Source organism: Podarcis gaigeae (genome assembly GCF_964106915.1).
Source record: "Podarcis gaigeae genome assembly, chromosome: 14".
Classification (NCBI taxonomy): Eukaryota; Metazoa; Chordata; class Lepidosauria; order Squamata; family Lacertidae; genus Podarcis; species Podarcis gaigeae.
Genome location: NC_139690.1, coordinates 1,052,802 through 1,073,158, shown reverse-complemented (window position 1 = coordinate 1,073,158; position 20,357 = coordinate 1,052,802). Strand labels below are relative to the sequence as shown.

Below are 20,357 nucleotides of genomic sequence, written 5' to 3'. Positions count from 1 at the left end.
TAATACAGTTAGGCTCACTAGAAGTGTTGAGTACAATGCCAAGTGGGGGGGGGAGAATGTGGGATTTTCCCAATGTTATCCTGATGACAGTGAAGAGTCTGAGGATAAGCAGCAGCAAAACCCCACACCCACTGATGAAGGTTCTGATTCTGAATCTGAAACTGAATCAGATGATTCAGAGGATTTTAAGAGTGCTAAGGCCTCTTTTCTCCTAAGAAAGAAGAGGAGAGCGCTGAAGACTTACGTCTAATTCGCAGGTCTGAAAGAGCCACAAAAGGAAGACCTCCAAAGAGATTTGCTGATGAATTTGCTAAAGCAGCTAAAGCTGTAACTGCTGTTAATAGCTCCAAGAAGGTATTTGAACCTTCAAGCTTCCAAGAGATCTAGGCTTTGGACTCGAAGGATGCTGAGCCATGGCTAACTGCCATGAAGGCTGAGCTTGATTCCTTAGAGAGGAACAAAACATGGGAGCTAGTTCCAACAGTTCCAGAGATGAAACTGCTTGACAGCAAATGGGTCTTCAAAGCAAAGACAAACCAAAATGGCAAGGTAGTCAGACACAAAGCCAGATTGGTAGCCAGAGGTTTTGCACAGGTACCAGGTGCAGACTATCATGAGACCTACTCACCCACCATGAGATATGAGAGCATTAGGCTGATGCTCAAACTTGCTGCAGAAGAGAATCTACACGTTTCTCATCATGATGTGAATACAGCATTTTTGTACAGAACCTTAGGTGAATCACTTTATATGCTTCCACCTGATAGTGTACAGGTAAAACAGGGATTTGCTTGTTCTCTAAAGAAGTCCCTATATGGTCTCAAACAAAGTGCACGATGCTGGCACTCTAAACTCACTGAAGTATTGTTTTCTCTAGGTTTTCAGCAAGGTAAAGCTGATCCATGTGTATTTGTCAAAGAGGAAGGGCATAAGAAGCTGTATTGCTTGTTTTATGTTGTTTTATGTTTTCTTTTGGAAGGATGTCAAGATGTACAATAGCGCCCTAGCTCAACTGAAGGAACACTTTGACATGAAAGATCTTAGTGAGGTAACCAACTACCTATATCTGGAAATAGAGAGAGACCAAGGTGGTAATATTTTAGTACACCAGTCACAGAAAATTGCTGATGTGTTAACCAAACTAAGCCTGATGGATGCTAACCCTGTAGACACACCAATGACAACAGGTTATCAGGTAGATGATACTGAAGAAGCATTTTCTGACACTACACTGTACAGAAGTGTGCTAGGCAAACTAAACTTCATTGCCAGATGTTGAAGACCTGACATTGTAGTTAGCACGAATTTGCTAAGCAGACAAGTCAACAATCCTACTGTTAAGGATTGGAAAGCTCTGAAACGCATAGCACGCTATTTGAAAGGCACTATGCATTACAGACAGAGATTTAACAATCAGAAGTCTGATGGTCTTGAGATATTTGCTGATGCGAGTTTTGGAAGTGACACTACAGACAGGAAAAGCATGTCTGGAGTTTGCTATATGTACAACCAGGATCTATTTGATTGGTCGTGCAAGAAGCAAACAACAGTAAGCTTAAGTTCTTGTGAAGCTGAACTGAATGCACTGTCTTATTCACTTGTGGATTGTGAATGGTTGTTACAATTGTTTAAAGTCATGAGAATTCCTGTAAAGTATCCAATCCAGGTTTATCAGGACAACAAAGCATGTTTGGCTTTGCTGCCTTCTGAAGGTTGTAAGCAAAGCATGAAGCACTTGCAATTGAAGCTGCAACATGCTAGAGAATGTGTTCAGAAAGGACTCGTAACGGTGTCCTACATGCCAGGTAATGAAATTCCTGCTGATTTATTGTCCAAGGATGTTTCAAAGGATCAACACTGTACCTATGTACAGAAATTGGGTTTGTACTGAGATTGTACTAACACACTGCCCAGTGATGTTCACAGAAAGGGGGAGGATGTTAGTTTCTGTTTGCCACTGTGCAGTGCTTTGAGTCACAAGACTCTGTTTACATTCCAGAGGCATTCCAGGCTGTTGGAAGTCTCACGGGAGACGGGAGATGGACATGATGTTACTGTTTCCTGTTCCTTTGTTTGTTTCAGTTGCTCTCTGCTTTCACAGAGAGAGGATGTGTTTTCTGTTTGCGTAGTTAGGAAAATAAAACTCTTTGCAATGTAGCCATAAATCACATCACTTCCACATGCTGCTTTGATTCTCTGCATAATGGAATGTGCCTGGAGCCTTATCAAAGGCTCAGGTCGTTAATCACGTCAGAGGCGATTCCGGAGGAGCTTGGCCAATCGCAGGTTCCGACACTGGCCAGGGGCCCATCCGGTCCTGCATCCTCTTCTCACAGTGGCCAACCAGGTGCCCCCGGGGGAAACCCGCAAGCAGGATGCCAGCCCAAGAGCCCCCTCCTGTCCTGCCAACAGCCTCTTCCGCCATGAAAGCCTCCCATCCTCTTTTAAAGCCATCCAATGCCTCCTGGAGGAGCAAGTGGCATAGTTTGTCTGTGTGTCAGTGGGAAAAGTACTGCACTTTCTCTGTCCTGAATCTTCCAACGTTCAGCCTCATTGGGTGTCCATGAGTCTGAGTATTATGAGAGACGGAAGAAAACCTTTTCTCCACCTACTTTCTCCATTTATATACTTCAATCATGTTGCCTCTTACTTGTCAAAAGAGACGGTGCCTGTCTGAGGGTTTTACCTTTACACCTGGCAAAGTAGCCAAGGAGGGGTGGGGGGTTGCTTGCTTCTTTGCTGCAAACATTTCTCCATCTCTCTTCAGCCTCCCTGGCTGCCAGCACTTCCTGGGCTGAAAAGGCCCTATGGGAGGAGTCTTGAACTGAAGTGCAAGAAGCCAGGAAGGCTGCAATAATCGGCGCACCAGTGAGATGCTTTACAGAATGGACTTCCCGGTTAGCGCAATCGACTAATGGCGGATTCCCTCTGAGCTCCGGAGGGAATCGGCTCCGCAGAATCAGGTCTTGCCGCTGCGGCGACCCTCAGAAATCACAAGCGGTGAAGCCTGTGAGCGTGGTGACTCGGTGGGCACCATTTGCGCCCCCCCCAAGCTGTGGTGGCGCTGTGGGTAAAAGCCTCAGCGCCTAGGACTTGCCGATCGAAAGGTCAGCGGTTCGAATCCCCGTGGCGGGGTGCGCTCCCGTTGCTCGGTCCCAGCGCCTGCCAACCTAGCAGTTCGAAAGCACCCCCGGGTGCAAGTAGATAAATAGGGACTGCTTACTGGCGGGAAGGTAAACGGTGTTTCCGAGTGCTGCGCTGGCTCGCCAGATGCAGCTTGTCATGCTGGCCACGTGACCCGGAAGTGTCTTCGGACAGCGCTGGCCCCCGGCCTCTTAAGTGAGATGGGCGCACAACCCTAGAGTCGGACACGACTGGTCCATACGGGCAGGGGTACCTTTACCTTTACCTTTAAGCTGTGAAGGAGCCTTTTTAAAGGCTTCGGAACAGGGAAGGGGTGAGCGGTGCGGTGCTGAGAGTAGACTGCTCCTTCTGCGGAGCGAAGCCACATTGCCATGGTCGGAGAGCGTTGACTTCTTCTTGTGAACAATTGGACTTTAAAGTAACAACCCGTGAGTAGTACGGAAATTGGGATTCTAAAATTTTATTATTATTTTTTACGAATTAGGCACGAGTGGGGAAGGCTTAAACAGGAAGTCAGCCCCCCCCCCCTTTGTAGATAATTTAAAGCAAAGGACCTGCTAACTAAGGTCGAGAGAATTCTTTTTTCTTTTTTCTTTTTTGGTAAAAGACTTTAATTTCACGGTTTGGCATTATAAGAAATCGTACTGGAGGATAAAGAACTAATTTTGTTTTTGTTTTTTATAATAATTTTTATTAAGGTTTTCCAAATTAAAACAAATTAAATCCAATTTATAAACTTTTTGCCAATAACCAGGACTTCCCCTCCCTACCCCCTCTTGTGTTCCAAATCTTCCAAATAAGCAATTAAATTCAACAAGTTCTTATCCCCAAATTACACTCATCATCAATAACCCAATTTATCCAAATTCCCATCCCCTAAGATCGATCTATTCCCTTCCACGAGTTCCCCCCTTTCAAGCATGGTACAGATGGAAATAAAATAAATATGAGTAGTGATTTTACAACCTTTGGATTCCAACTTTCCCTCCCCTCTTTCCCCTTTGCGTTTCACCTATCCCTCTACTTCTAATATCTTCCTGGAGTTCCCACATTACACTATGACCCTCAGGTTCTTTGCCAGTCTTTAATTATGAGTGTCCAATCATAGAAGGAGTCTATCAAACGAGAGGCCCATTTCTTCTATCCAGGTTTTTATATCCAGGAGTAAAAACTCCAATTTTGTATCCATAAGCTTGTCAAACCTGGATATCCCAAATGTTCCCTCTCCCAGTTCTGTCCAGTTCTTGTTGTTTCCTTGTTCTTGTCAATCATTCTCCTCCTTTTTGTTTCTCTGTTCTCCTACAGGAATGTTCTTTTTCCAAAAGTTTCTAGTGTCTCTGCAGGGGCTTGTTATTCAGAAGCAAAGCATTGCATCATGTTCCTTTCATTTTCCAACAAATAGTTCCATTGTTTCCTGTAGTGTAAAGACCTCTGTAGACAAAATAAAGTTCCATTCCTGCAGTTTCCCAGGAGATTAAAAGTTCCATTCAACTGTTCAAGTTTCCTGTCAAAAACACATGCAATATCCCTCAGCTCCTCTAGGTGGATTACAGTAGCAAAGTTCCCTTCCAGAATCACATCCACCAGTCCAAATAGCTTGTTAGCCCATATTTGAAACAGTTTATGTTCAATTTATAACAAATGTAACCGGCAAAGTCCTCATAACAAAGTCTCTATTTTAATCTTCCTTTTTGACAGCTCTTTGACAGCTGTCAAAACCTCCATTGCTCTTCTCCAGGCAGTTTCACGAATCGCTCCAGGGATTCCGGGGGGGGGGTTGCTTTTTTAAAACAATTCCACTTTTCTCCTCCAGCTCAATCTTATAATTTTCCCTCGCGAAGTTGCTAATTCGGCGAGATAAGGTTACACTCGATCTTAGTTGTCCAGTCCTTTGTTTTGGCTCTTCTACAATTTAGGGGTGGGCTGACTACCTTTTTTCCGCCTCCCCCGTTCGCTCCAAATTTTAAAAATTTATCCCTTTTTTTTTTAGTCCATATTCCAATTACTCACGGGTTCTTCTTTAGATCCAAATTTTCAATAGAAGAAGTCAGCGCTCTCCGCCGGATGGCATGCGGCTGCGCTCGGCAGGGATAGCAGAGAACTCAAAGCACCACGCTTCTCCCCGGCACCCGATCCGTAGCCTTTAAAAAGGCTCCTTCACGAGTCGGGAGGGCGCTGACGGTGCCAGCCGAGTCTCCATGTCCACGGCCTCCTCTGGCCGTGGTTTTTAAGGGTCCCCGCATCGCCGGTGCGGTAGGACCCAGCCCCTGCCAAGCCGGCTCCCTCCGGAGCTCGGAGGGAGTCCGCCATTCGGCGATGGCGCCGACCCGGAAGTCGATAAAGAACTAATTTTGAGAGCTGAAGTGTCACCCCCCCGGAGCCGGGAGTGCTCCGCGAGAGAGCCTGCTGATGAGGCATTGAAGAGTTTGACAGCTGTCAAATTAGCTGTCAAGACGGAAAAAGAGAACTTTGTTTCTGTGGCTTCTGCTGGTTCTTTTTGTTACAATTTGTTGAAAATAAGGAAGAGCTGATACAAACTAACTTGACTTTTGGATTTGAACTGAAAGAAACATTTAAGGAACCAAAATCCCTCTAGAGGGGGTTTTGGGACATTACAAGAATGGCTGGAGGACGGAAAATCCAGGCTGAGTTGGGCAGAGTATTTGTTCTCTTGGGAAAGCTACAAGGCCAAATTGATGTTTTGGCTACAAATGTTACAACTCTGGACTTAACAGTAAATAATTTCATTGAATTTGATAAGGATTTGAATCAGGAAGCCTGTGTAACTGGACAAACAGAGAAACTCGTGAGCTTTGAGAATTTGGAGAAGGAGACATATGTTGCTTCTGAAGAAAAGGAAGGAGGAGCTGTAATTTCGCAGATGTCAAAAGAGGGTTTGAGGCCTGATATGATGACAACAAAGGAAAATAAAGACTTGATGTGGAAAGTCTGGCCTGAATTGGAGATTCATAATCACCACCCCCAGTCAGCTTAAAAGTTAGGTAAGCAAGACCAAAAAAGAGCCCCTGCACTTCACTAATGAGAGTGAATTATTTTATTTTATTTTATTGATAGAAGAAAGGTCCACCATCTGAAATCCTGGAGAGCCACTGCTGCCAGTCAGTGTGGTCAGTACTGAGCTCTGTGATCTGACTCAGTATGAGGCAGGCGCCTGTGTTCCTCTCCGGTGCCAAGGGTGCAAGAGGTGCTCTTACAGACCCTCAAACACACAATCAGGATGCCCCAATAAACTAGTTTAATTCTGACTAGCTAAACATGTTCTAATTTGCCAGCCCTAACTAACCATAAGAAAGGAAAGAAGCTGAACCAGCAGACCTGGGCTGGGCCAAACTGGTTTGGGTTTCAAGGCCTTCTCTGTGCCTACTGGAGCACCAATTATTAAGCCCCCCCCCCCCCCAGTGATCCGAAAGTGAGGCTCTTTCCTGGGCTTGTATTACGTGGCACAGGGGGAGCGGGGAGCAGGCACCTGGTCGGTGATGTCACCTGGTCTGAATCGGCACAAAGGGAAATAAGAGCTGCCAGGGCCACGTCTGCCTTCATCGGGAATGTGCAAAACACCTCACTTGTTCAGAGCTATCACTTCAGGGAGCTCCATTTCAAAAGGCTGGCGCAAGGTAACAAAGAGAAGTGGGTTAACTCTCGCAAAAGCAACCTGCTGTGTAATTATATCGGCCTGGAGAAGCAGCCAAGGCCAGTACTTAACAAGAAAGGGAGTGGAATGTCATCCAAATGTCCAAGTCAGCAAGGAAGAAGACAAGCGCATTGAGCTCAATCAGGGATAGTAATAATACTGCACTACTGCTGGGGAGGAGTATTGTGATGCCCATATAGGCCAATTCAATGCTCCCATCTGCGGAACTGGCCCTGTTGCAGATGCCACATCATCATCTGTTCCACATTGGTAGGAAAGAGATCCCTGATTGTGGGAGCGCCTACACTTTGGAACTCCCTACCCACTGACATCAGGAGGTGCCTTCCCCGGACTCTTTTCGGTGTCTGCTGAAAAAAACATTGTATAGACTAGCCTACCCACATGTTTAGCAACTTAGAAAATTCTTAGCCTACTTTCCCCCCAAAAGTCATAAATTATTATTAATTCTTTTTTATTGATAATTTTATTGCTATATATTTTAGGGAAACCACTTTGAGGGTTTTTTTTGGGAAGGTTACAGTCAAGCGGTGAATTTAAAACATACGTTCTTCCAATGTCCTACATTGGTAAATTTTTGGCAGAGAATAGAAACGACTGACTGTATAGAAAACTCTTAAATTTGCAGAGCAAAATATACTTTTGAATTATATATCCAATACAAAGGGACAATATGAATGGACTCTCCGTGCCCTTACTATGGCAAAAATACAGGTATTGATGAACTGGAAGAATAAAAATGAGGTTCTCTTCAACGAATGGAAAAAAGATATGTATAAACTTGCAACACATGAACAAGTTGCGTACAAACATAGACTTGCTATGGACAAATTTTACGATATTTGTAAATCATTTTTATAAACACTGCATTAGGTTAGGTTTAGGATAAGCACAATAACAATATTGTAATGTTTATGTTTTTTGATTGTTTTTTACATGGGTGCTATTTTATTATATTACTATTCATGTCTTATTTTACCTTGCACAGTTGTAATTTTATACTTATTTTTCAATAAAGAAAATCTATCTAACTATCCATCAAACCATGATGGCTAGCCCAACATTCTGACAGTGGTCTGCTGAAAGCCTCTGAGTGCTCAGAAGCAAAACAGGAACTGCCTTGACTTTTCTGTGAACCACCCTTAGACCTCCAGGTATAGGGCAGTATGATGATGATGATGATGATGATGCCTTTCCCCAGTACTGTACAAGGATAGGAAAACACAAGAGCCCTGGAAATGCTTCTTCTTCCCAGAGCTGCTTCTTAGGGCGGATATGGCAGAAGGCAGGGAGACAGACAGAAAGGGAAATTCTACCCTTGTCTCTGCTGCTAGGATGGCAAGACAGAATAAGGAGGGAGTAGACAGCCTGGGTGGCGCTGTGGGTAAAACCTCAGCGCCTAGGATATGCCGATCGCATGGTCGGCGGTTCGAATCCCCGCGGCGGGGTGAGCTCCCGTCGTTCGGTCCCAGCTCCTGCCCACCTAGCAGTTCAAAAGCACCCTTAAGTGCAAGTAGATAAATAGGTACCGCTTTATAGCGGGAAGGTAAACGGTGTTCCATGTGCTGCTCTGGTGCCGGTTCGCCAGAGCAGCTTCGTCATGCTGGCCACGTGACCCGGAAGTGTCTGCAGACAGCGCTGGCTCCCGGCCTCTAGAGTGAGATGAGCGCACAACCCTAGAGTCTGGCAAGACTGGCCCGTACGGGCAGGGGTACCTTTACCTTTACAGCCTGGAGGTGGTCTGGAGGAATGAAGAGGGAGCTTGGTGGGGCAGTGCCCCATTGGCCCATACAGAGCAGCCTCCACTGATTCTTCCAAATGACCTTCAGTCCCAGAGGGCCATGTTCCCGCCACAGGCCACCCTCCAGGGGCCAGGGGGTCTCTTCCAAGTAGGCGTGGTCAGGGGCAAGAGGAGTCAGAGATTTCTGTGCCTGCAACTGCCCCCAGCTCTTTCCTCTCCACAGGCAGGCAAGCGGCAGAGTCACACTTCAAGGATACATCCCAGCCTGTCCAGGAGGCAAATGAAGGGCTGCTTGGGGGGGGGGGGCTCCCAAAGGGCCTGAGCTTCTGATCTGACCCCTGCACTCACATCTGGCCCCCTCTGTTTTGCAGAGACATTTTGCCTTGAAAAGTGGTGAATCGTCAAATCTCTAAATAAATATGTAAGCTGCCATGGACTAGCAGCTTTAAACCGAAATCTGTTTTCTGTGAATTTGTCCAGACAGTTTACCACAAACAACTTAGGGTTTTATGTAAAATCATCCTGTATACAAATAGAGAACTTATTTTCTGAGTGCCAGTCCTTTCCTAGGAATAAAGTCACCAGCCACACTCAAAAAGGGGGCTTTAAAAGACTTGCAGTGAAACACCAAGTTATGTAGAAGTACAATAAAAAAAATGGGAGGTGGGCTAAGACCCCTTAGCTAGGGCATGAAACAAAAATAGCCTAGTGAGAACTGGGCACTGTTAAGCAGGCATGGAAAACCAAGGACAGGGGGGATGGAATAAAGCATCACAGAGTATCCAGTATGGCTGACTGGCCCCCTAAACTGGAGCACTCCACACTATAACATTTTGCTGCAGACCTCACTTGTTAGATGGCTAAAAGCCACTAGAAATGTGTTTAGAACCATTGGACGTGCCAGACAATAAAGCAGCCTTCACCTGCTTCCTAAAGGTCACCAGACACTTGGCACAGGTAGTGAAAGGAGGGAGCTTCACAACTGCAGTGCCACCACAAATAAGGCCCTATCTTCATTAGCCACCCCCAATTTCAGAGGCATACAAGGCACCATTGATGTGCACGGTTGTTGTTGTTGTTGTTGTTTTGTTTAGTCGCTTAGTCGTGTCCGACTCTTTGTGACGCCATGGACCAGAGCACTCAGGCACTTTTGTCTCCCAGTTTGGTCAAACTCATGCTGGTAGCTTCTAGAACACTGTCCCACCATCTCGTCCTCTGTCATCCCCTTCTCCTTGTGCCCTCCATCTTTACCAACGTCAGGGTCTTTTCCAGGGAGTCTTCTCTTCTCATGAGGTGGCCAAAGTATTGGAGCCTCAGCTTCAGGATCTATCCTTCCAGTGAGCACTCAGGGCTGATTTCCTTAAGAATTGATAGGTTTGATCTTCTTGCCGTCCATGGGACTCTCAAGAGCACCATAATTCATAATTCTCCAGCACCATAATTCAAAAGCATCAATTTTTCGGCGATCAGCCTTCTTTATGGTCCAGCTTTCACTTCCATACATCACTACCGGGCAAACCATAGCTTTTACTATGTAACAATGAAAAGGTCCCTGCCCCGAGGAATTTGCAATATAAAAATTGGCACAGGGGAGGCAGTAGAGCAGTGGCCAAGCTGGCTGGGAATGATGGGATACTGTATGGTGTCCAACAACTTCTGGAAGTCACAAATTCTCCATCCTTGCAGGACAGAAATAGGAGGGTGTTATGTACTGAAGTTCTCACCCTGGGCCAGCAGGGGGATACTGTAGATAGTTATGCAAATGAAGGATTGAAAAGTGACGTTCAGTGATTGGATAGTTTTGTATGCAAATGAAGGATCGAAAAGTGACGTTCAGTGATTGGATAGTTTTAGAAAATGGCAACAGTTACATTGTTCTGGAGCTCTATATAAGCAGGCTGACTGAGCTCCTCAGCCTAGTTCTGTTCTAGCTTACAAAATAAAGAGCTGCTTTTGAGAAATCGCTGTGTCGTCTGCTATGTCAACCCACAACTTAACAGAGGGAGAGAGGGGCAAATAAACAAGGAGGGAACAAGGGATCTTTAGCAGTGGTTGCTCCCGCTGTGCCTCCAGACTCTTTCATGGGCAGCCCAAACCACCTGCCTGCTTCTTTGCTTCCTTGCTTTAATCTACATGATGTTTCAACCGCCCTGTTCATCAAGAAAAGTCCCAGGGTGGTTTGCACATCTGTCCAGTTAAAGCAACACACAATAAATCAGTTTGACTGCAATTCTCTGCAGCTTTCAAGTTGTAGCCTGAAATTATTTTACGTTATTTATTCTATCTAGGTCATTGTGTTTTACAAGCCAGCTCAATAAATATTAAATATCAGGTTTAAGATGTCAAGTTGTAGCCAACTCAGTCCTATACAGAGTACACCTATTGAAATTAATGGCATACATGAGCCATGCTTGTTAACTTCAGTGGGTCTACTCTAAGTAAGACTAGAATTGGATCCAAGCCATTATTTAGAAAATATCCTGCTCTTTTAAACAAATGTTCGGCCAATTCCACCAGGCAAACACAAAGCCAACTTTACCTTCCAATTTATTTTTTATTTATTTTTGTAGCAGCTGGAGCTCTGGCAATTGAATTCCAATTCAATTAAAATGTTTTGGCCTGCCTGGAGAAAGATGGAGATGAATCATCCACATCCGATCCGGCAGCTTCCCTGGGCTAGAAAATTGCACCAGCGTTGAGAATGACTTAATGAACACATTAGACTTTCTTCCTCTGTCAGGGAAGAAGTGGATGGAGTTAATTCAAAACACATGGTTTTGCAATCTGTCCAGAAGCTTGATTGATTGTTGGATGGATGGATGGATGGATGGATGGATGGATGGATGGATTGCATTTATATCCCATCTTCCCTCCAAGGAGCTCAAGGTGGCATACAGAGTTCTCTTCCTCCCCATTTTTCCTCCCCAAAACCCTGTGAGGTAGGTTAGGCTTAAGGTGAGTGGCTGGCCCCCAAGGTCACCCAGTCAGGGGCATAGGAAAGGGGGATGCAGGGGCTGTGGTGTGTCCTGGGTGCCACCCTGAGGGGGGGTGACAAAATGGCCGGCGGCACTCCCTGCAGGGCCTGCAGCGCACACAAGCCACGCATCTTGGCGCCCACAGGCTCCGCGCTGTCCGCCAGCTGCTGTAGGGCGGCTAAGGCCCCACGGGCCGTCCCTTTAGGGACGGGATGGGGCATGTGGCGCCCACAGGGATGCCCCAGGTGGCTGAGAGTTTTCCTCTGCCGCTGCACCCAGTGAGCTTCAAGGCCAAGTGGGAATTCAAACCCTTGTCTCTCCCAGATCATAGTCTGAGTCTCTAACCACTACACTACTTTGGCTCTATTGATATGATATAATTTAATATATTAGCTATATTAAATCCTGGGAAGGGGGAATCCTATTCCATATCGAAACATGATGTTTGCACAAACAGTTGGTTGAAAATGTCCCTGTGGATACCCATATTATGGTTTAATTTAAGAACATTCCTGTCCATCCAGATACTGGGTGGCTGAAAGAAAATGTTCCTTGGATCATTTATATTATTTAGCTGTGGATATATCCAGTTGTTTTTAAAGTTTGGGTAGTTGTTTGCAGCCCTGAACTCCTTTAAGTGGAAGAGCAGGATTATTATTATTATTATTATTATTATTATTATTGCTATTTCACAATGTGGGTGTACAAAGTGGCTTATGCACTCCTTATTTATTTGAATGGATGGACTTTGCTGGCAGTATAGTCTAGGTACTTCTAGAAAATCTGTATCTATAGTCCTGCTTTGGTTACCAGCCTGGGGATTTTGGGGTTACTTTTATTTGAAAATGCATTTGTTATACATTATTTATTATCCATATATGCTGATGTTTCTGTGCCTCTCTGTTTTATCCACAAATCCACCCAGAGGCCCTCTTTGGTCCTTAACACATTTTGTCTCCAAATAAGGCCCTCGCATAAACCTGAAGCTCCACCCAGCCTGAACCTTTATAACAGAGTTAACTCATGGTCAGCTAATGGGCCCTTGATGCCCTTGCAGGTCAAGTGTCATGTATCCAAAAGAATGAGCAGTCTTTGTTTAATCTCCCTCCATCTTATTGGGTCAGTGAAGACAACCAGCTCTGCTCGAATGTAATGCACTCAAGATACTGTATAGTGAAGGTCTCTGCTCCCTGTTTAAAACCACGTGGCAACAATTACAACCAGAAATCAGAAACTAGTTATACTGTACAGTGGTACCTCTGGTAACGAATGTCATTCGTTCCGGAGGTCCGTTCTTAAGCTGAAACCGTTCTTATCCTGAGGCACGCTTTCGGTAATGGGGCCTCCCGCTGCATGTGCACCTCCGGCGCGCGATTTCCATTTGCATCCTGGGGCAAAGTTTGCAACCAGGAGCAGCTACTTCCGGGTTAGCAGAGTTCGTAACTCGAAGCATTCATAACCAGGGGTACCACTGTATTCTCTGGGGGTAAGAAACTGGCAGCCAAGGAGGCTGAATCCCTTTCACACCTGTCCCAATCATGGTCACAAACCCATTATTTACCTGCTCAGCTTAAAATAATAATAAAGGGGCAAGGTTCTAGCCCTCATGTTTAAAGAGGAAGACAAGGCCTGCTGAGAACATTCACACGGGACCGGCTAACTTGCCAAACTTGCTCAGGCGTTCCTGGAAGCAGAGGCCCGTGGCCGTGGGTCCACATTCACTTCATGTTTCCGTTCACTGCATTTCTGCTGTAAAGTCTCATAAGGATCTCATGCGAGGAAGAGGAGCAAGATTTGCATGCACTCAACTGATAGACCACCTTCCACTGAATCTGCTGAAATGCTGAGCGCACTCTCGGAGGCTCTCCTCTGAAATCCCCCCCCCACCTGAAACCAAGTGAACGCACTGGAGGCTGAGGAAGTGCAGGGAGGCAAGCTGCAAATTGTACTGGTGAACTGTAATGAAATAACTGGGGCCAGGTATGAGTGATATCAGGTGGGTGCCCAATTGCTTTCTAGATCCGGCCCGCGGACGGTGCGGGATCCAGGGAGCCGGCATAGTGTGCGCATGCACAATGGTTTTTGTGACTCAGCCAGGTTTGGGGGTCAAAAGTGAGGCGGGCGGGCGGGCGGGCGGCTGCTGAAGACCAGCCCCTTCTCGGCCCGTCGCACGCGCAGCAATCTTTTCTTCCAGGGTGAGGGAGAGGGAAAAGGAGCCACAGGTTGGATTTCAGGAAGGGCAGTTGCGGCGGCAGGGGCTCAGTCAGAGGCGCCTCGGGAGCGGGGAGCGCCTGGGCGGCTGCACTCCAATGCAGCTCTGCGCTCTGCTGGGGAGGCCGCTCGGGAGCTGCACGGGGCGGGCCAAGGAAAGGTAAATCGCCGCCACGTGGGGAAAAGAAGGTTTTTGCTTGAGCAGCGCCGGCCAAGGGCTTTTCCCTTCACCCACGCATGCGCACACGCTCTCCAGGGCTGACAGGAATGGCACGCTTACCTCAGCCCCCCACCCCCACCCACCCCACCTTACGAGAGAAATAAGAACCGTCAATGTATAAAATGCAAAGGAAGCAGCGTGGGTGTGTGAGGGAACACGCCCCCCTCCAAAAAAGTCACATTTGGGCAACGTTGGGGCTGGTCCCAATAAGGGGTTTTGCAAAAAATGTGGGTCATAATCATGGCAACATGCAGTCTGCCCCCCCCCCACAAGGTCTGAGGGACAAGGGACCAGCCCCCCCGCTGAAAAAGTTTGCTGACCCCTGCCCAAGACCAACTCCAAAGCATCCAGTATTTTGTGCATTGGGGTGGGGGGGCAGAGGATTGCTCCCTGGATTTTCTGTCTCTGGCAAGAGAAGACTACATTCAGAGCGACCTCCGCGCCCCCGCAGCAAGGCAAGTGCCGCTCACCTGGTAGGCATCCAGCTGTTCATCTGTAAATATCGTCTGCTTATTGCCCATCTTAAAGGAGGCCTCCTCTCCGCCCGCACAGGCATCCCAGAGCAAGATTCAGGAGTTCTCTGTCCCGCGGGCATCGAGAGCAGACGCGCAACTGGAGGAGCGAGTGGAAGAGGATCCCCGCGCCCGCATCGGGGAGGCTCCCGGCCGCCGTCTGGCAGCAGCAAGGGCAGGAGGCAGGGGGTTAAAATCCCACGCGAATGTCCCCCCCGAAGGCTGCCTCCTCCACTGCCCCACGTTTTCCTCGGGTGCAACGGAAGGGTTTCTCCGAAGGGCGAAAATCCGATGCGGCGCTTCCCGGGTCCGGAGAAACCATCTCGGCTGCCTCGGATCTCCAGCGCCCCGGCGAAAGACCCCTCCCTCCTCTCTGCAGCTTCGCGGCGCCGGAAGGCTCTGCACCACCGGGGGGCAGCCAAGAGCCCCTTTTGAAAAGAGACTCGCCTCCGCCCAACCTGCTTAGGGCCGAGCAAGATCGCGCCGCGGGGAGCGGGCCGACTTCGGGGTGTCACAGAACTCTTCTTCAGGCGTGATGCTAGCCGCACTCGCCAAAAGGGCGGGGCAGAAGAAGCTGCTGCTTGTGGAGGACCCACCTGAAACAGGTTGTAGGGCAGGGATGGCCAGTGGGATGCTCTTCATGGGATGACGGACTACAACTCCCCTCATCCTGGCTAATGGGCCGTGGTGGCTGGGGCTGGTGGGAGTCGCAGCCCAACAGCATCTGGGGGCCCCACCTTGGCCCCACCCCTACTGAGATTAGCTTGTCCTCCCTGCAAAAAAGAGGGTGGGCTGTGATGTGCCTTCCTCATGCTGCTGTAGCATGTAAGTATTCCCCTCCACAGCCAATAACAGTGCCAGGCAAGGCCTATTCCCTCCTTCCTCCTATTACCAAAAAAGAAAATGACTTTGGGTGCACCAGACATTGGCTGTGTAGGCACCCTATATTTCATGCACACAACCTCCACCAAAGAATCCTGGGAACTGTAGTTTGCTAAGGGTGCTGGGGATTGTAGCTCTGTGAGGTGTAAACTACAGTTGTCAGGATTCTTTGGAGGAAGTCCTGTGATTTAAATATACAGCATGTGTGCTGACATGGAACATGTAGTTTGCTCTGAGCACATCAGATTTTTCAAGCTCCCTACCTGTGTTCAATGAGTTCAGACATATGAAAGAAAGAAAAGGAAAACACTGATATAGTTTAAAGAAAGTAAATCTGTTCCCACTGTAAAATCCTAGTTGATCAATACAATTACACAGGCAAACATTTAGATCCCTTTAATCATGAGATTACCTCTGTAGCAATAAGCTTGTAGCTTTAAAAATAGTGTGTCCTTGTTTGCTCCTGTCTTAGGGTGGAGAAAGGACAGGCAAGATCCAGCCAGGGACTCTGGATCCTTTCAAGAAATTGGTGGGAAGGAGAAGCAGCTGAATATGACATTGTGATCGCCCACCGTACTTAAAAACAGAACTTGGGTCTTATATCATCTTAAAAAACTAACCAAGTTATTGCAGCATACACCAAGGATCTTTTTCTGCTTGAAGGCCACATGCTGGCGGTGGGCAGGGTCACTGGATGTGACTCTTCCCTTTCCACACTGTGAGGGGTGATCTGTTGTTGTTTAGTCGTAGTCGTTTAGTCATGTCCGACTCTTTGTGACCCCATGGACTAGAGCACGCCAGGCACAGGAGTCTTCCACTGCCTCCCGCAGTTTGGTCAAACTCATGCTAGTAGCTTCAAAAACACTGTCCAACCATCTCGTCCTCTGTCGTCCCCTTCTCCTTGTGCCTTCCATCTTTCCCAACATCAGGGTCTTCTCTTCTCATGAGGTGGCCAAAGTATTGGAGCCTCAGCTTCACGATCTTTCCTTCCAGTGAGCACTCAGGGCTGATTTCCTTCAGAATGGATGCGTTTGATCTTCTTGCAGTCCATGGGACTCTCAAGAGTCTCCTCCCGCACCATAATTCAAAAGCATCAATTCTTCGGCGATCAGACTTCTTTATGGTCCAGCTCTCACTTCCATACATCACTACTGAGCAAACCATAGCTTTAACTATAGAGACCTTTGTTGGCAAGGTGATGTCTCTGCTTTTTAAGATGCTATCAACTACAGTGTTCCAATTGCCATCACCCTCAACAAACTACATTTCCCAGGATTCTTTGGGGGAAGCCATGTGCCACCAGGGTGCTTTCTTTGCCCACCTATCCCCAAGGCATGTTTATGCAGATGTGAAGTCCCTCTGAGGTCACACTTACTCCCAAGTTAGTGGGCCTGAGACTTCAGCCTGACAGCCCCAAAGGATGTTTGACCATTGCTCCCATTGGCTGTTTTGCAATATTTATCCAAGCGAGATAAGCTTGCCATGTGACATCAGCACATTTCTGTGGGTGCTGCTGTGTTATCAGCTCCACCATCTTTCATCATGGGTGTTGCTTCAGCTTCACTTTGTTTTGAATTGTTTGCAAATGGCCAACCAATTGCCCAAAGATTGCATGGCCAAATAAAAATTTATCACAGGCAATCAAAGGTTTTGCAGATAAAGCCTTGGATCAACATTGTTGAAAGCATACAGACTAGGAACCAAGCACCTTTCTGCATGTGTTCCTTTGTTTGCATCAGGGATGGGGAACTGCTGCCCTGCAGATGCTGCTGATTTACAGTTCCCCTGGCCTTAGCCATTCTGGATGTTGCTGATGGGATATACCTGAAGGAGCGTCTCCACCCCCATTGTTCTGCCCGGACACTGAGGTCCAGCGCCGAGGGCCTTCTGGCAGTTCCCTCACTGCAAGAAGCCAAGTTACAGGGAGATGGCCTTCTTGGTAGTGGCACCTGCCCTGTGGAACGCCCTCCCGTCAGATGTCAAAGAGAAGAACAACTACCAGAAGACATCTGAAGGCAGCCCTGTTTAGGGAAGCTTTTAATGTTTAACAGACCACTGTATTTTAATATTTTGTTGGAAGCCACCCAGAGTGGCTGGGGAAACCCAGCCAGATGGGCGGGATATAAATTATTGTTGTTGTTGTTGTTGTTATTTGGGAGTCCAACATCTGGAGGGCAACAGGTGGGGAAATCTGCATTAAACAGTTTCTCTCCCATCAGCAAGACTCCTGACCACAGCAACCCTGCCTTGTCTGGATCTGTTTTGAGTGTGCTCACTGCCACCCCCCAATCCATTCCTAAACTGATGCCCAACACTGACTGGTCTTCCCCAGCCGGAGGCCCTCCACATGCTGCTGGACAACAAGTCCCATCATCTCTGACCATTAAGACTGGACTGATGGAAACACAGGTTCTTCACCTCTGGGTTGCAGACACTCCACTCCCCCCTCCCCCGGAACAGAGATAATCTTTTTTCCCCTGGGGAAAAGAACATTCCGTTGACTCTTTTTGCAGAGGGCGTGTTCAGATTTCATTTGCATAACCTCCCAGTGTTGTCATAAATCTTCAGCTCCTTCCTCAGGGCCTCTAAAACACAATGATTTGTGGACATCCAATTAAGCAGAAGGTTGGGAGGTTTGTGCAGTACAAAGTTAAAACTTTCCCATGGAGGAAAGTGCTAGAGATGGCTATAGGAGAGGGAGGGAGGGAGGGAGGGAGGGAGGGAGGGAGGGAGGGAGGGAGGGACTGGGTTGCCCCAGCCACTCTAGGCAGCTCCCAATAGAATATTAAAAACATGATAAAACATCAAACATTAAAAACTTCCCTAAACAGGGCTGCCTTCAGATGTCTTCTAAAAATCAGATTGTTGTTTATTTCCTTGAGATCTGATGGGAGGATGTTCCACAGGGCGGGCACCACTACCAAGAAGGTCCTCCCTGGTTCCCTATACAGTGGTACCTCTGGTTATGTACTTAATTCGTTCCAGAGGTCCGTTCTTAACCTGAAACTGTTTTTAACCTGAAGCACCACTTTAGCTAATGGGGCCTCCTGCTGCTGCCGTGCCGCCAGAGCACGATTTCTGTTCTCATCCTGAAGCAAAGTTCTTAACCCGAGGTAATATTTCTGGGTTAGCGGAGTCTGTAACCTGAAGCGTATGTAACCTGAAGTGTATGTAGCCCAAGGTACCACTGTAGCTTCACTTCTCACAGTGAGGGAACTGCCAGAAGACCCTCAGAGGAGGACCTCGGTGTCTGGGCTGAATGATGGGGGTGGAGGTGCTTTTTCAGATCTATAGGGCCAAGGCTATTTAAGGCTTTAAAGGTCAACACCAACACTTTGAACTGTGCTCGGAAACACACTGGGAGCCAATGAAGATCCTTTAGGACTGGTGTTACATGGCCTTGGCGGCCGCTCTCAACCACCAGTTACTCAGGGTGTCAGTCCTCAGAGGCTTATCTATTCAACAGGCTCAAAAGGTCGCTGACTTGCTAAGCTGTTCAGCTGTGTTCTTTGCCATCTTCCTGAGGACAGAAACAGCCATATATTGCATGGGGCTGGCCCCAGCTGCTTGGCTGCTTGCGGTGAAGGTCAAGTGGGTGCCGCTGCCACCCAATTTGACCCTCACAAGCCAACCAGGCTGGCAGCTGTGTCTTACTTCACCACGCACAACCGTGTCCCCCACCACCCATAAGAGCAGGAGAACACAGATCAGACACATGGTGCACACAGCTCTGTGCTTCAACATCTCACATGGTGTTAACTGTGGAGACGCAGCACACAAATAAAATGATACACCTGTGGCCTGAAGCCAATGATAGGGCTGGCCCCAGTATTGCATGTTGCAAACCTGAAGCGCAGCCACCTCCACTCACTTGAAGGGGGCTTCAGTTTCAAGTGGGCATTAGATTGCAGCCGTGGATCTGAAGTGTGATTATGCAGAACAAGTCCTGTGGCTTTCAGTGGAGCTCACTCTTGTAAGCATGCATAGAATGTGGGCATAGAGCCCAGTGGAATGAGATCAGAGGCCTGTCCAGCTTGGCATTCGCTTTTCACAGCCAGCAACCAGACATCTGGCTCAACATGGGTTCAGATCCAGCCCATGAGGCCATTATCCTCAAACCACAGCCACCTATCGCACACCTGGCATTGCATGTGGCACAAGGTTGCGGCAGGCGGAGACATCAGGTGTGGGGAGGTAAAGTGCTCTCTCGATTGGCATTGACAAAGGAAAGTAGGATTTGGCCCCACCACATCTGCTGGTGGGCAGCCTCAGGGACCTGAAAGCAAGCCACTCTTTGCAAGCCACTCTGGGCCCTTCGAAGCTCTTGCTGTGGGACTTCAGTGCACTCAGTCATCTGATATTATTGTAACATCAGGTGTTTGACAGGTGGGAAGTCCTTCACCCCTGCCAATTCTGCCCACGGCACCTTCCCCATTGTGGGAAATATGCATCAAGGCATATTGCCTCCAGCCATGGAAGTATAGCATGTAGCCATTGTGCCTGGACACAGGATATAGTGACCCTGCAACCAGGTACCATGTTTATTCAGCAATAACTGCTACTGAATTCCCAAGTAAGTGAGCGCACAATGTGGCAGTTGGGCATCTTTCCTAAAAAAGTAAGTTTTCTCAATGCACATCAGGATATAGCAACTCTGTGGAACAGGCCAGTTGGATGTAAGCACCATTCAGGGAGACTTTACGCATTTTAATAGAGTAATAACCCTATTACAAGAAATGTTGATTAAGCATATGGATTTTAGATGGCTAATTGATCTGTCAATTACATTTGCAAGTGATGAAAACAATATTTCGGAGGCCTTTGTTTTTTAGATGATTCTCACGTGCACACTACAAGCATGCTGAGATTAAAAGACATTCCCTCCTCAGCGAGAGAAACCAGAGGCGGCTGCCTCCTCCCCTGCGTTTTCAACCAAGAGTACGGTATTTAAAAAATAATACTCTAGAAATAAACCAAGGCAAGCCCATTGGCCAGCTGCTCC

General features: G+C 47.5%; 1 protein-coding gene across 4 annotated transcripts in view; it reads right to left on the bottom strand.

Moving 5' to 3' along the window:
- The window catches only part of CIB2 (calcium and integrin binding family member 2), a 49,846-nt gene extending 34,966 nt beyond the window's left edge, over positions 1-14,880 (bottom strand). For 2 of the 4 annotated variants that reach the window (XM_083712263.1, XM_083712261.1), the window contains exon 1: positions 14,432-14,880. In XM_083712263.1, the coding sequence (XP_083568389.1) occupies positions 14,432-14,482 (51 nt within the window). In that variant the 5' untranslated portion in view covers positions 14,483-14,880. The remainder of the gene's footprint in view (positions 1-14,431) is intronic. The other 2 variants (XM_083712264.1, XM_083712262.1) reach the window with 2 other exon arrangements.
- Positions 14,881-20,357: the final 5,477 nt, after the last annotated feature.